Source organism: Macaca fascicularis, chromosome 14 (assembly GCF_037993035.2).
Source record: "Macaca fascicularis isolate 582-1 chromosome 14, T2T-MFA8v1.1".
In the NCBI taxonomy this organism is placed as follows: domain Eukaryota; kingdom Metazoa; phylum Chordata; class Mammalia; order Primates; family Cercopithecidae; genus Macaca; species Macaca fascicularis.
The window spans coordinates 13,126,527-13,141,452 of NC_088388.1; the positions used below are offsets into that span (position 1 = coordinate 13,126,527).

The 14,926-nt window shown below is 52.4% G+C and overlaps 1 protein-coding gene across 11 annotated transcripts in view; it reads left to right on the forward strand.

The window, feature by feature from the left end:
- VPS37C (VPS37C subunit of ESCRT-I) overlaps positions 1–14,926 on the forward strand; it is a 30,781-nt gene that overhangs the window by 13,354 nt on the left and 2,501 nt on the right. For 7 of the 11 annotated variants that reach the window (XM_065528118.2, XM_065528125.2, XM_045371942.3 and 4 more), the window contains 3 exons: positions 8,816–8,914; positions 13,397–13,568; positions 14,356–14,438. In XM_065528118.2, the coding sequence (XP_065384190.1) occupies positions 8,816–8,914; positions 13,397–13,568; positions 14,356–14,438 (354 nt within the window). Of the gene's footprint in view, positions 1–8,039; positions 8,147–8,815; positions 8,915–13,396; positions 13,569–14,355; positions 14,439–14,926 lie in introns of all 11 variants that reach the window. The other 4 variants (XM_065528120.2, XM_045371943.3, XM_065528119.2 and 1 more) reach the window with 1 other exon arrangement.

Below are 14,926 nucleotides of genomic sequence, written 5' to 3' on the forward strand. Positions count from 1 at the left end.
CTGGTAAGGCGAGGGGAGTGGTGGGAGCTGTGCTTCAGCTCCTGGGTGCTGGAGCCAGTGGAGGCTGGAACCCCCCTGCCCAATGTCAGCAGCCATTTCACTTGACACAAGATTGCAGCCCGGGGGTTGCAGGAATAACCCCAGGAGGTGGAGTAATTTATATTTGTTCAGTGCTCAGGAGTTTCCAAAGCTCTTTTTGGGCTGTTTGCTTCTCTGAGCCACACAGCAACCCCTAAGGTAGGATTATCACCATGGTGCCCCATTAAGGAAACCCAGGTTAAAAGACTTGCTGACGGCCACACAGTTAGAGAGCTGTGGAGCCAAAGCACAAACTCAAGGCATCTGTTTTCAAATTCCTTGCTGCACAGGACAGAATTCTGTGCAGACACAGAATTTGGGGGGAGACTTGGCATGAACCACTTAGGGGCAAGGGGTGAGGGCAGTGCAAGTTGTCTCGGCCTGGCATCCTACACTCTGATCTCAGTGCCCTCACTGTCTAGAAAATGCTGCATTTTACAGTTCAGCTTTTTTTTTTTTTTTGAAGGTTATCCTTGGAGAGGATCTCTGATCAGTGGAAACGATTTGTTTTTGAGCTGATTAGCTCATTGAACAAAACCATCAGTGCATGACTTTTTTTTTCCGATAAGAACAGATCTGGAAGGCTGCCCCAAGTTTGAACCCCCCCCCCATAGTCCCCCTTCCATGTCTGTTAGGAAGTTCTGTGGCCTCCCCTGCTGGGGACATGGCCCTGCCTTTGGCGTAGATGCACCGGCCCTGCGCTATCTTTTACCAGATCGTGTACCCTGTGCTCAAGACCTGTGGGATCGATTTAGTCAAGATAAAAAGTAATGGAAAGAAGTTGAGACCAGAGATCAAAGCAACAGGTGCCAGATGGCCGGTCCGGCTGCACCCAGAAATGCTGCTTCCTTGGTTCTGATAGCAAAGCTCCAGCGCGTTCAGCCTGTGTCCCCACCCCAACCTCCTTTCAGTGCATTGTGGCAAACGGTGGGGCTCCAGGACTCCCGTGGGATGTCTTTGTCACCTCTCCCCTCTGCCCCACTCCCTTTTCTGTGATCTGTACCCTTGCACTTGTCTCCCATAGAGGATATGGCATCAATTCAGGTCACACACAGCAGCCAGTGGGTTTTGGTGGCCTACTCAGAGTTTCTCACAGCTTTGAGCTGAAATTTAAAAATGGGAAGATGCACCTAGATGTAGATTTCTGGCTTCCCTTTGGAGAGCGGAAGGGTCTGGGAAAGCTGGCAAGGTTGCAGGAGGGGCCTGGAATCAGCAGGGCAGCTTTCTAGCCAGACACACTCCCTGCCTGGCGCTTGGCCTCCTGTTGCCGGCCTGGCCCTTGCAGGCCACTGGGTTTGAGACCTTTGGTGGGGGTGAGAACTGCAGAGAGACAACTTTAAAAAGCAAAAGGAAAAAACAAAAGCAAGTGTTCTTCCTTCTCAGGCGCTGTTAGTGAAGAACCAGGGGCACTATTCCTCTTCTCTGTGCAGGGAACACAGACTGGTTCACGCATAGCTTTCTCACCTTGTTCCCTCCCAGCCAGATCACTTTCGAGTTGATGATATCGCTCTAGAAAAGGTGTTTTCTGCTGTACCTGTGAAGCTGTGCAGCCGCCTGCCCCGCAGCCCTCCCTCCTTCTCCCCTGCCAGCCACTTGGATCTGCAGTGGCTCCACCTGGGCTGGCACGCGCAGACCCCTGTGGCCAAGCTTTCCAGGCCCACAGAGCAGCCTGTCTCTCCTCCTTAGTCCATTGGTCTCTGCCTCTGTTACGCCACTCTCACCTATATTCATGATAAATTATTGTGAGTATTTTTGGCTTTTTAAAATGAAACTGAGTTACTTGAGAGTTAGGATCAGCTCTTACCTGTGAATGCCGTGTCTGGCTCATAGTAAGAACCCCACAAATATTTGCTCACATCCTGCTTACCCCATTTATCCTTCCTCCCTTGATGCGGGTCTCCCAGTGTTCTTGGCAATGCAATTGCTTCATAAGTATTGATTCAGTCAGGGAGTGGAGAAATGGGAGCAGGCGGGGGTGAGGGGAAGAAGGCCCCGTTCTGTGTCCCCGTGTCTTCACTGACTTGTTCTCTCCTTCCTGTCTCCATCACTTTTTGAGCAAACGTTATTGTGAGCTATCTGCGAGCCAGTCTGCTGGGCTTGGGTTGATGAAGATGAGCGAGACATTTTTGTCTTCAAGGGATTGGTTTATTCTCACCCTCAACAACTCCCCACTCCTGCGTAGCAAACCCCGGAGGTCACCAGAGCAGTGCCACATCCTTCCGGGCATCTTGGCAGTGGGAGGGGCTCTGGGCCAGGGCCCTGGTACCGAGGGGCCCAGGTAGTTGGACTCGTCACACCCTCCAGAAGCAAAAGCGCAAGGACTCTGGGTCCCCGAAGGATATCTTAGGAACCCCCAAGTTCTCTACTTTGAGACATCCACGGTGGCTGGAGTCACTCCGAGAAGTGTTATTTTGGAGTTGCTCTCGCGTTGGGTGATGGAGTCAGACGCCGCCAGCAGTGGATGGCCAGGCTTCAGGGGCATCTTCTTAGTTGGTAGCCCTGTGGGATGTGGGCAGAAGAGTTTCCTGTTCTTCCTCCTCTGTATTAGGGACTCGGGAAAGTGCCTTGCTGCTTCCAGCCTCGCTGGTGGCTCTGAGGAGCGGGTGATGGCTGTGGCACTGGTGAGAGAAAGGGACCCGTAATTTCCAGGGGTGGGTGATGCTGCAGTAAACCCCACAAGGTGGCACTTGCCTGCCCAGCCTGAGATGCTGTGTGAGGGCGGCGAGGTGGGCCTCCCCAACCTGGAGGCAGAACAGGGAGGGACGGGATAATCAGCGTGCTTGGGTGGGCTCCTAATCTCTGGATCTCGGGCCTTATGGCTAAACACCTTATCCTCATCACAGCCCTCTGATAGGCCGAGCAGGTGGGGCAAAGATGTTGGTGAAATGGAAACACCCACACAGGGGTAGTATCCTTCCTGCTTCTTTCTGGAATTCATTTTATCTGTGAAATAGGGAGCACTTAGGCTCATGCCGGCTTTACGTACTGGAGAGGATGTGGAGTTTACAGAGGGCTTTGATCTCTTTATTGTTTCAATTAAAGACCAGTGTGATAGTACAGAGGGCTTTGATTTCAGAAGAACAGAGCCATGTAAGGGTTTGTTTGCCCATTTTACAGATAAGGAAAATTGAGTCCCAAAAAGAACATCTGGCCTCCAGCTATTTGGCAAAGTTGGTAATAGGGTTCTGAGCACTCCTCGTTTGGGACATGTTTGTCTGGCACATGCCGGCAGTGCCTTCTGAAATGGGAGCCCCACGAGCAGAGGAGGTACCAGCTTGGGGGAGGCCCCCAGTCCCTTTCCCAGACTCAGCCTCCGTGTAGGGGGGACTCCTGGCCTGTTAGAAGCCTGACATTGTGGCAGGCACTGTTTTCACGTGACTCTCCCCCGCGGAGCTGGCCAGAGCTTGGGCACTCTTCTCATGAGCCGTGGCCGTGACGTTCAGCCCCTTGGTCTTGACAGTGTGTGACGCTGCCTCCCTCTGTAACGTGCATTGTCACATCACTACAAATCTGAAGCCTAAATCCCAGCATGAAGACTCCTGTCTTGTGCACCTGGGTGTCACCTGTCCCGCTGTGTCCACACAGAGCCAAGTCTTAGGAAGTGCCCTTGGGGTCCTGTGTGGGGACTCACTCTGTAGAAACAGCACTGCCTGTGTTCTCCTCCTGCCTCTGCTGTGACTGGGTGACAAGGCCCTTCCTCCCCTGGGGTCTTTGCTTTTCCTCTGTCAGTTGGGGTTGCATCCACCTGAGTTCCCCCAGAGTGGTGGGGAAAGGGGAAAATAAGATAATAGATGCCAAACTCGTCAGACCCGGGTAGCCTAGTTAAAATGAAAACTTCGTTAAAAATTAAGAATCAGCCAGGCGCGGTGGCTCACGCCTGTAATCCCAGCAGTTTGGGAGGCTGAGGGAGGTGGATCACTTGAGGTTGGGAGTTCAAGACCAGCCTGATCAACATGGAGAAACCCTATCTCTACTAAAAATACAAAATTAGCTGGGCGTGGTGGCACATGCCTGTAATCCCAGCTACTGGGGAAGCTGAGGTTGGAGAATCACTTGAACCCGGGAAGTGGAGGTTGCAGTGAGCCAAGATTGCACCGTTGTACTCCAGCCTGGGCAACACGAGTGAAATTCCGTCTCAAAAAAAAAATTAAGAATTGGCTGGGCGCAGTGGCTCACACGTATAATCCCAGCACTTTGGGAGACTGAGGCAGGTGGATCACTTGAGGTCAGGAGTTCAAGACCAGCCTGGCCAACATGGTGAAACCCCTATCTCTACTAAAAATACAAAAATTAGCCAGGCTGGTGTCAGGCATCTGTAATTCCAGCTACTCAAGAGGCTAAGGCAGGAGAATCGCTTGAACCTGGGAGGTAGAGTTTGCAGTGAGCTGAGATTGCACCACTGCACTCCAGCCTGGGTGACAGAACAAGACTCCGTTAAAAAAAAAAAAAAAAAAGAATACTGGAGATTCTGCAGTTCTAGGTCTGGAGGAGGACTTAGGACTCAAGGACTCTAAAAAGAGGCACATGTTGAGAATTCCTGGACCAGTAAAGACATTGCCATTCCAAACTGCATGACCTTGGGCAAGTAACGTCACCTCTGTCAGCCTCCCCTGTGAGGTTGGGGTGATATTGACGCCCACTGTGTAAGACGGTTGCCGGTGTCCTCATAGCAGCAAATGCTTAGTGGTGCTTATCATGTTCCTCACACTGCTCTGTTTTACAGATTGAGAAACTGAGGCACAAACAGGTTCGATGGCACAGCTAGTAAGTGGCAGACCTGGGTTCATACTGAGGCAGTTCGGCTCCAGAGTCTCATCTGTTAACCTCTAGAGCAGTGGCTCTCAAAGTGTGTTTCAGGGGGACTCCTGGAGGTTTCCAAAAACCCTTTCAGGCCATCCGTGAGGTTACAGTGGTTTTCATCATCATTCTGAGACATGACTTTCTCTCATCACCCTCTTTTCTTGCGTGAGTATACAGTGCAGTTTTCAGAGGCTGCGTGGCCCATGATCATGTCGTCATTCAGGAAGCTAATGGAAGGTGTTGTTTGTGTATTCTTGTGTTTTAAAAATTTCTCGGCTGGGTGTGGTGGCTCACACCTGTTATCCCAGCACTTTGGGAGGCCAAGGCAGGAGGATTACTTCAGTACAGGAGTTTGAGACCAGCCTGGATCAAATAGTGAGACCCCATCTTTACAAAAAATTAAAAAAATAAATTAGCTGGGTGTGTGGTGGCACATGCCTGCTAGTCCCAGTTACTCAGGAGGCTGAGGTGGGAGGATTGCTTGAATCTGGGAGATGTGAGGCCAAAGTGAGCTGAGATCACGCCATTGCACTCTAGCCTGAGCGATAGAGCGAGACCCGGTTTCAAAAATCTTTTCTTCCACTTTTAATTTCTAACATGGTAAACACCGATAGCTGTAATCCACATAAACAAAACTCTTTGGCGTCCTCCATAACATTGGGAGCGAAAAGGGTTCCTGAGACCAAAAAGTTTGTGTTGTGTTGTTGGAGGCTGTGTTACCTTATTCAGTGTGATACTTGTCGAACATCTGGTGGCACCTCCCATGGTAAGCAGCTGGGCGGGGAAGTTGGTGCCTGTCCCAGGGAATCTCAGCTCTTCTAGGGGCCTCCCCACACGTGAGACCTCCGAGTATGAGACTGAGTCCTGAACCTGCTGGACAGATGGTGGTGCTGACTGTGCTACGTGTGTGTGTGGTCGGCCAGCTGCCCGCGACAGAGCTTCCGTCCTCCACTTGGCTGCACCTGTGGTGCTGTGCCCTGACTGCAGAGTGAGCAGATGCTTGGTGGCGGGCCTCCCCTGGGGTGGAGCCGGTGTGGGTGCAGCTGCTGTGGCCCGGCAAGTCCTGTTCCAGGCCTGGCACCGAGCCAGCACTTTGCCTGTGCTATTCCACTGAACCTCGTACCTGCCCTGTGAGGGAGGTGCTGCTGTGAGTCTCATTTTACTGGTGAAGAACTCAAGGCTCAGGGAGGTTCCACCTGTGCGAGGGGCAGGGCCTGGACTCGAGCTGTCTCTGGCCGGCTGGAGCCTGCGCCCCTGATGTGTTTCGGTATCTCCTGTTTGTGGCCAGTTCATTTGGGTTTGGATTTGGAGTGTGCTGCCAGTGTTCCTCCCAGAGTTCTGCTCCAGCCCAGGCCAGCTGCAGGCTGCTCTTCCACTGCTCCAGTGCCAGCTTTTACTTCTTTTTTCTTCTTCTTTTTTTTTTGAGACCAAGTCTCTCTCAGTTGCCCAGGCTGGAGTGCAGTGGCATGATCTGCGCTCACTGTAACCTCTGCCTCCCGGGTTCAAGTGATTCTCCTGCCTCAGCCTCCTGAGTAACTGGGATTTAGGCATGCGCCACCACGCCAGGCTAATTTTGTATTTTTAGTAGAGACAGGGTTTCACCATGTTGGCCAGGCTGGTCGCGAACTCCTGACCTTAGGCGATCTGCCTACCTCGGCCTCCCAAAGTGCTGGGATTACAGGCATAAGCCACTGCGCCTGGCCCAGCTTTTACTTATTTTAATTATTTTATTTCATTTTACAATTTTTACAATCAGATGCTATATTGCCTAGGCTGGTCTTGAACTTGTGGCCACAAATGAGCCTTGCACCTTGATCTCCCAAAGTGTTCAGATTACAGGTGTGAGCCACCATGTCCGACCTGGCTCTGGGGCTTTTAGACCAAGGGTTTTGGAGCAGTAAGGTGATGTGTGGACAGAATGCAGATTTGAATTTTGGCTCTGCCGTTTGCTGGCTGTGACTCTAACCTTTCTGATACCCTGTCTGCATATGACATGGCTGGCTGCTGCTACCTCTCCTTGTTAGGGGAGAACAGCACAGGGAAAACTGACGTTGTCCTTGCTCAGAAACCAGGGATCTCCACTCTGATATGACTGGCATGGAGCTGTTATCTTCCCAAAATCTGGCCCTGGACCAACTGTGTCAGTCTCTCCAGGAGGAATTCCGGATTTCTGGACCCTGCCCTGACCTACTGATGCAGAGCTCTGTGGGAGGGGCCGGCCACCTGTATCCTCAGTGAGCTTTCCCGGCATTCAGGTGCACACTGAAGTTTGGCAATCCCTGCTTAGAGGTTGGGGCCACTTTTAACCCTCAGGACATAGCAAACACTGGTCACGTCCCTGTATGGGTAGCTCTTTATCAGTGGCCATATGATTTGTTGTTTAAACCAGGGCACCCTTGAGCGGGTGGGGAGTCCCCTGAGGAGTGCACTGGGACTTCCTGGTGCATGGGAACATGTGTCGTTTCTCAGTCCTCCTTTTATCTTTCTGATGGCCCTAGGAGATGTCATTCCCTTCCTGCTGCGAATGGGGAAACTGAGACCTGGAGAAGGTTGCATCTGACCACACAGCTGTAACCTTGGTCTTTGATTCTAGAACGCCTTCTCAGCTGGGTTGTCAGCCTTGGCTCACCCTAGCTGAGTCTTGGTGCAGGTGGGCTGTGGAGGACCCTAGATTTCTGTGGTGCTGGAATCTTTTGAAAACTAACATAACCTTTGTAATGAGAAAAACCAACGTGAAAGCTATGGAGCCGGACATGGTGGTGCACACCTGTAATCCCAGCGCTTTGGGAGGCCAAGGCAGGAGAATTGTTTGAGCCCAGTAGTTCGAGACCAGCCTGGGCAAACTAGTGAGACCCTGTCTCTACAAAAAATGTAAAACTTAGCTGGAGGTGGTAACGCACGCCTATAGTGCCAGCTATCAGGAGGTTGAGGTGGGAGAATCATCTGAGCCCAGGAAATCAAGGCTGCAGTGAGCCCTGTTTGTGCCATTGCTCTCCAGCCTAGGCAACAGAGCAAGACCATGTCTAAAAAAAAAAAAAAAGCTATGGAATGCACCTCTGGAAAAGATACCAGATGAAAATGGAGGACCCTGTCAGCAGAAAGGAAGCAGGTGCTGGGTGTATTTGTGCTTCCTGTCTTCAGTCCCTGGGGTTCCCTCCTAGGCCTGGCTGTGAACCATCTACCACACAGACAATCGATAACCCTCTAGGCAGAGTGACGGAGAGGGCCGCTGACACCAGCTGTCCGTCAAAGCAGATGTCCTCTTTAGGTCAGTCAATTTCCTTCCTTCCTGATTGCCTGCGAGGCCAACTGGCTGATTTTTTTTTTTCCTGCTCCTATGAGGATGCGCATATGACAGTCCATTTTGGTGACACATGGAGAGGGCTGCAGTTGAGGGGAATTCTGGAGGGAAACCTGAGGTTTCTGGAGCACTAAATGTAACAAGCAGTGACATAGTTGAACCGGTGATGTCGAAGCCAGCAAAGCCCCCATGTGAGGAGCTTGGTATATTTTTGGTTCAGACAGAAATAGACACCTACCAGAGGACATGATGGCATCAGTGCTTGCAGGCAGCCTTGGGCCAGACTTAGTCTCCGTCCCTGCTGCCTGGCCCTCTCCTCCTGCCTTTTCCTCTGCTCCTTGGGGAGCTCCATCTAGCACCCGAGGATTGTGGTTTTGCTTCTGGCTGCAAGTGCTTTCACATATCCTGTTTATCAGGAGAGGGTGGAGGGGGCAGCTCCTTGGTCTCCCTGGGGAGGGGGTGGGCTGAGCCGCAGGAACGTGCTCTCAGAGATCTCTGCCCGTCCTCGAGCCTCCCAGTGGAGTGGTATTATCGCAGGAAAACTCCGGTTTGTTTTTGATCAATCATATGTACAGGCTCGGGGGTCCCTTCCTGTTGGGCTGCCCGTTCGTTACTTTGGTGTCGCTGTGTTCACAGGGAAGGATGGAGACGCTGAAGGAGAAGACCCTGCAGGAGCTGGAGGAGTTGCAGAATGACTCGGAGGCGATTGACCAGCTGGCCCTGGAGTCCCCTGAGGTAGAAGGAGGCTGCTATGGGGCCCGACAGAGGCCAGCAGATGAGGCTTGTTAAGAGGCGCTTGTGAAGGATGCTGGCTTATTGGAAGTTTTGGCCAAATTCATCCCCCTTTTCTGTGAACTTCATCCTGGTTTGGACTCAGAGGAATCCCTGAGGCTTCAGACCAGTTCCTGGGAGTTCTTGGCAGTGCTGGGGAGTCCACGCCTTCTGGTGCCTTCCCAGGACCCGGATGCCCCAGGAGTCCCCACACTGTCGTTCCAGCCCAGATCTGGAGGCAGCTCCTCAGAGCACTGGCATGGTTTTGTACCTACTTTTCCCCAAGAGCCTTGTGCGATCCCATGTCTCCAGGTGACTCTAAGGCTTCTAGGAGCCATTCTCGGGCTGAGATCTGGCTCATCTCCCATTGGATCCTGTTTCTCCTCATAACTCCTCCCTAATCCTCTCGCTCTTAATCACAGAGTCCCTGTGGAAACAAACAGAATCCTGCCTGTGCAGAGATTTAAACTTAATAAAAGATGTTCCCTGCCCCTAGTATCTCCTGTGACCCTGGGATGTCCCCTGCGAGATGGGAGAGGTCAGGCCACACAGCCAGAAATACCCACGGTCACCCTTTGAGTGACTGCAGCTCATCCGTTGTTCTGGAAGCTCCCACTTCCTGTCCCTAATGTGAGGGAGAGACACAAATGCAAGTCATGCCAGCTCATTTGATTTGTATTTGGAGTACATGTTTGCTTGCACGGATGAGCAGGTATGGTGCATCTCTTCTGTGAACATGTAGTATTTTGAAAGAAAGAATGACGCTCCCCCATCCAGTGTCTCTGCGCTTCCATGCCATGGGGGGGCGCCAGGCCGGTGAGTCCCCTGCTCCTGTTCTGGCTTGCACTCTTGCCGCCTGCTGCCTGCTCTGCTTCCTAAGTGAGGAATCTTCACTGGGATGGAGGTGACTGAGCATTGGGTTGAAAAGACCTCCTGGTGGGCAGATTGTGAGGAGAGGTGGACACCATGGGGCACATCCTGCCACCCTAGGGCTTTTTCAGTCCTCAGCAAGGATGTGGAGCAAAGCTCACTTGTCAAAGCCCCAGGGCCGACTCAAATGGCCTGTGAGGCTGTGAGCTCTGCCAGGGCATTGCTCCTGCCTGGCCTGGTGCTAGGCACAGTGCGGCTCTGTCTGCATTCCTTTGTCACATATGAAGCACTGTGAGCGTGGTGCCATGGGAAGCCCAAGGCCTGCCTCTAGAGTGTGCAGAGCTGAGCAGGCGGACAGAATCGTGACAAAGCAGAGAATCATGGGAAATGTGAGCAGAAGCGACCTCTTGGGCAGAAGGCATTTGAATTTTGTGGTGTGCAGCCACACCTGTCCCATCGATCTGAACTCTCTGAGGGAAAGAAACACTCATGGATCAGGTGGAAATGAAGCAGGACAAGCCACTTAGACTTCAGACCACTGGCAAACTTTTTTATCGTGGGCTGTAAGACAGTAATTGAGTCACTGTGGGTTTGTGAGAAGAGACAGGAGCTCTCTCTTAGTTTGGGGCATGGACGCGGCTTGGAGAGAAGGGAGGTGGCAGGGGCTCTCCATGTAGAAGAGTGTGCATGGAGGGGCGTGTGGAGGGCAGCTGCTTTGGGGTGGGGGCCAGATTTAGAAAGGAAACACTGTAGCTTAGTAAGGATAGTTAGAATGGTTTTATCTCCCACTTTGCAATTTTTTAAAATTTTTATTTTTTTAGGCAGGGTCTTACTTTGTTGCCCAGGCTGGAGTGCAGTGGCACCATCATGGCTCACGGCAGCCTCGACCTCCTGAACTCAAACAACCCTCCCACCTCAGCCTCCCAAGTAGCTGGGACTACGGGTGCACACCACCACACCTGGCTAATTTTTAAATTTTACATAGCAACTTTTAAGAACTTAGATACTTCTTGTGGAGTTTTGCTGTAGATTCAAAGAAAATTGATAATTATCTATAAAGGTTAGTAGCGACTCCTTCCTTAGCTATATATCTGTATGAGTATAGATTCTTCCTGCTTATTTCCACCAAAGTAATATACTAGGACAGATTGAATTCAGAAGCAGCAAAACATGTGAAAACAGCTTTTATTTACCTATTTTTAGTCTTACCTCTTTTCAGTGACTGGGAGGACTTCACACTGAACCTCTAATATGCATCGATATGCAATTTTTAAGATTGATGCATATTTTGCATATTTATGGGGTAGATCCGAGTCTTTGTTGCATGCATAGAATGTGTGATGATCAGGCTGAGCGCAGTGGCTCACGCCTGTAATCCCAGCACTTTGGGAGGCTGAGGTGGGTGGATCACCTGAGGTCAGGAGTTCGAGAGCAGCCTAGCCAACACGGTGAAACCCCATCTCTACTAAAAATACAGAAATTAGCTGGGCATGGTGGCACATGCCTGTAGTCCCAGCTACAAGGAAGGCTGAGTTAGGAGAATCGCTTGAACCCAGGAGGCAGAGGTTGCAGTGAGCCGAGACTGTGCCATTGTACTCCAGCCTGGGCAACAGAGCGAAGCTCTGTCCAAAAAAAAAAAAAGAATGTGTAATCATAAGGTCAGGGCATTTGGGGTCTCCATCACCTTGAGTATTTGTGGTTTCTGTGTGTTGGGAACATTTTATGCTTCTTGCTACTTTGAAATATACTATACATTGTTGCTGACCATAGTTACCCTACTCTGCTGTTGAACATTAGAACTTATTTCTTCTAACTGTATGTTTCTACCCATTGACCCACTTCATGGAGAAAGATGTCAGAAGGCTGTGGGAACCGGGAGCAGAAATAAGTAGGGCAAGATTTAGGGGAAAATGATACAGCGTAGATTTGTTGGTTTAGACGCAACGAAAAGGCAGTGGACGTATAGGAAGGCCAGAGGATCCATGGGGCCCTGCAAGGGATGGGTGAGCAGGAGGGCTTTAGGCCTTTCACTCTGGGTCAGCCATGTAAATAAAGTTTCCATGGCTAATAAAAATTAGATTGAGAGTCACATATGGTGGTTACTGCCTGTAATCCCAGCTATTGGAATGATGAGATGGGAGGATTGCTTGAGGCCAGCCTGGGCAACATAGGGAAACCCCATCTCTACAGAAAATGAAAGAACTTAGGCGTGGTGGTACGTGCCTGTAGTCCCAGCTACTGGAAGGGCTGAGGCTGAAAGATTGCTTGAGCTCAGGAGTTCGAGGCTGCAGTGACCTATGGTCATGCCACTGCACTCCAGACGACAGAGTGAGACCATGTCTCTAGAAGGCAGCAGCGTGGGCTCTAGGCTGGATAGACCCCTGGGCCCTACAATCCCTGAACCATGGCAGCTTCGTCTGGAGGGCTCAGGAAGGGCAGGGAGCTGTGGCATTCCTCTTTCCAATCTGGAGCACAAAGAAGAGGCTATGGGCCTGCCCCAGAGTGCAGGGCCTAGGCCCCTGTAGCTGGGACAGCAGGAGGGGCAGCCTTTCCCTGAAGCCTCCTCTTTCAGAATGCCCATGGGCTTCCTATGTCTGGTGGGGCATGAGTCAGTCCGGCTTGGTCTGTCACACGCTGACCATGGTGGAGAAGCTGCACAGAGAAGCTGCACAGTGTGGGCCTGACTCAGAGTCGGTCTTGCTGAGCTGTTCCCTGCACCCTGTGGCAGGTGCCGAGGCCTGTCTTCTGGTGCCCCATGCTGCTGTCAGTGTACTGTCACCGCTGGCTCAGCGTGCGGGTCTGACTCCTCAGCCCTCCTCTCAGGAGAGGACTCTTTGGTGGATTCATGGGGCATGAGATCACAGCAGCTGGGAAGGGTGCCTTGGCTTCTGCCTCACTGGCTGGCAGTGACGAAGAGCTGGCAGAGGAGTAGTGTGCCACTTGGCTTGGGGAAGTGTTTGCAGCAGGGAATGTCCAGGGTGGCCCCTCTGGCTCATCTGTGCAGCTTCTCTGCAGGACACACGTGCCGCATAGGAGGCAGGTCCAGGTCTCTCCTAAGTCAGTGGCATGGTCTGGTCCAGGGCCCTGGCTCTCTCACCCCTCACAATAACTTTGGGGCCTCATTGCATGTCTTGCCTGTGCATCTGGCCAGGGCCACCTGAGTCCACCATGGTAGGTCTCTTCACTCTGAAGCTTGGGGATAAGTAATTTGGACTTTTGGTCCCTTCTCAGAAAGCCTCTGATTTTCTCATGTAAATTGGTCCAGCCCCTCCTTGGGGCTCTGCACACTCCATCGTGGATATCAGTCACGTGGCCTTGGGCAAGCTCTTCACCTTTAGCTCCAGGTTCCCATGCGTCTCCACCTTGTGGCTGTGGGTTAAAAGATTAAGTGAGGTGCAGAGTACTTCGTTCAGGGTTTGAACCTGGCTTTGTCTGTCTAGTTGAGGGCTGAGTATCGCCCACGGATGAGCCTCTCCACCCCAAGGTGAGGATGTGCCCCGAAGGCCCCGACCCAGGCTGCCAGGAGGTTCAGGGTGATGGACGTTTTCCTTAGGTTCTGTTGTCCTGTCCTTTTAGGTCCAGGACCTGCAGCTGGAACGGGAGATGGCACTGGCCACCAACCGGAGCCTGGCGGAGCAGAACTTGGAGTTCCAGGGACCCCTGGAGATCAGCCGCTCAAACCTCTCAGATAAATACCAGGAGCTCCGGAAGCTTGTGGAGCGGTGCCAGGAGCAGAAGGCAAAGCTGGGTAGGGTGGCTCCTCTGTGAACTCAGGGTCCCCATTCAGGGTTGGATGGGGCTGAGCAGCTGGAACAGCATGAAGGATGGATTCCCTGTCCCGTCCCCAGGATGGGCAAGGCCCATAGCTACTGAGGCCCACCGTGTTCCCAGCCCTGTGCTAAGTGCTTTATGTACGGTTTTTGACAACAGCCGTAGAAGGGTGGGGACTGTTGTTACTCCGTTTTATAGGTAAGAAAAATGAGGCTCAGAGAGATTCAAGAACTTGGCTACGGTCACCCAGCTTAGAAATAGGTGGAGTTGGGATTTGAATCCAGACAGCCTGCATCCTTTGCTGCCGCTGTTACCCCTGGCAGCTCGGCTTCTGTGCTTTGCTGAGCTGCTCCTGAGCTGCTCTGGGCTCTTTGTGTCCCAGGACCTGTCACGTTTGAAGGTGGGAGGGCAGTCGTCCTGATGGTGAGACAGCTTCACGCTCAGATTAGGTGACTCCCCTGGCTGGCAGGCAGAACCGGGTCGGTCGGGCTCTGAAGCCCGAGTCGTTTCCCTTCCCAGGATGGTGCAGGGGAGGCTTGGCCAAGGTCGAGGCTGGGTTCAGTCGGGCCCTTCTCTGCTCAGGAAAGTAGTCTAAGGAACTGGACCAAAAGTGCCCATTAAGCCCACCCGAAAGGACCCTTTGGTGGACCCTGGGGTGGTGGCTGGGCCTGGATGCACACAGAGGGCATGCTAAGTGCCTTTAACACCGAATCAGGAAGCACTTTTCAAATGCCAGTCGTTCTGCCCTCCCTCCTCCCTTCCAGAGAAATTTTCTTCAGCACTGCAGCCAGGGACCTTGTTAGACCTTCTGCAGGTGGAAGGCATGAAGATTGAAGAAGAGTCCGAGGTGAGAGGGCGAGGCGACACCCCCCTTCCCTCGCCGGGGTGTCAGTCCCTGCAGCAGGGGCCCTTGGAAGGAGGAGCAGATGTCTGCAAAGCATGGGACAAAGGAGCTTTCGTAGATGGCAGAGGTGAAGGACATCTTTAGTCCTGGGGAGGCCTTTTGGGTACAAATAACAGGAACTCAGTCCCCCTAGCTGAAGCAGAAACGAGTGATAGTGGACAAGGGCAGCTTGCAGCCCTGGATGAGAGGGCAGTACAGCAGGAGGCCCCCAGGGGCTGAGGCCAGCCCCCCACTCTGCTCTTGCTTCCCGCTTCCGTCCGGGCCACCTCTTCAGCCTCTGTGGGCAAACTGGTGCTGTCCACTTTGGGTGGAAGAAGCTTCCAGGCCCTGCCAGTCCCTGGGCTAGTGCTCGGCCAGGTGTTCAGTACATACATGCAGTGGCCACTGTGGGCCTGGCCTGATGCCAGGGCGCCAGGACAGAGGTGACCATG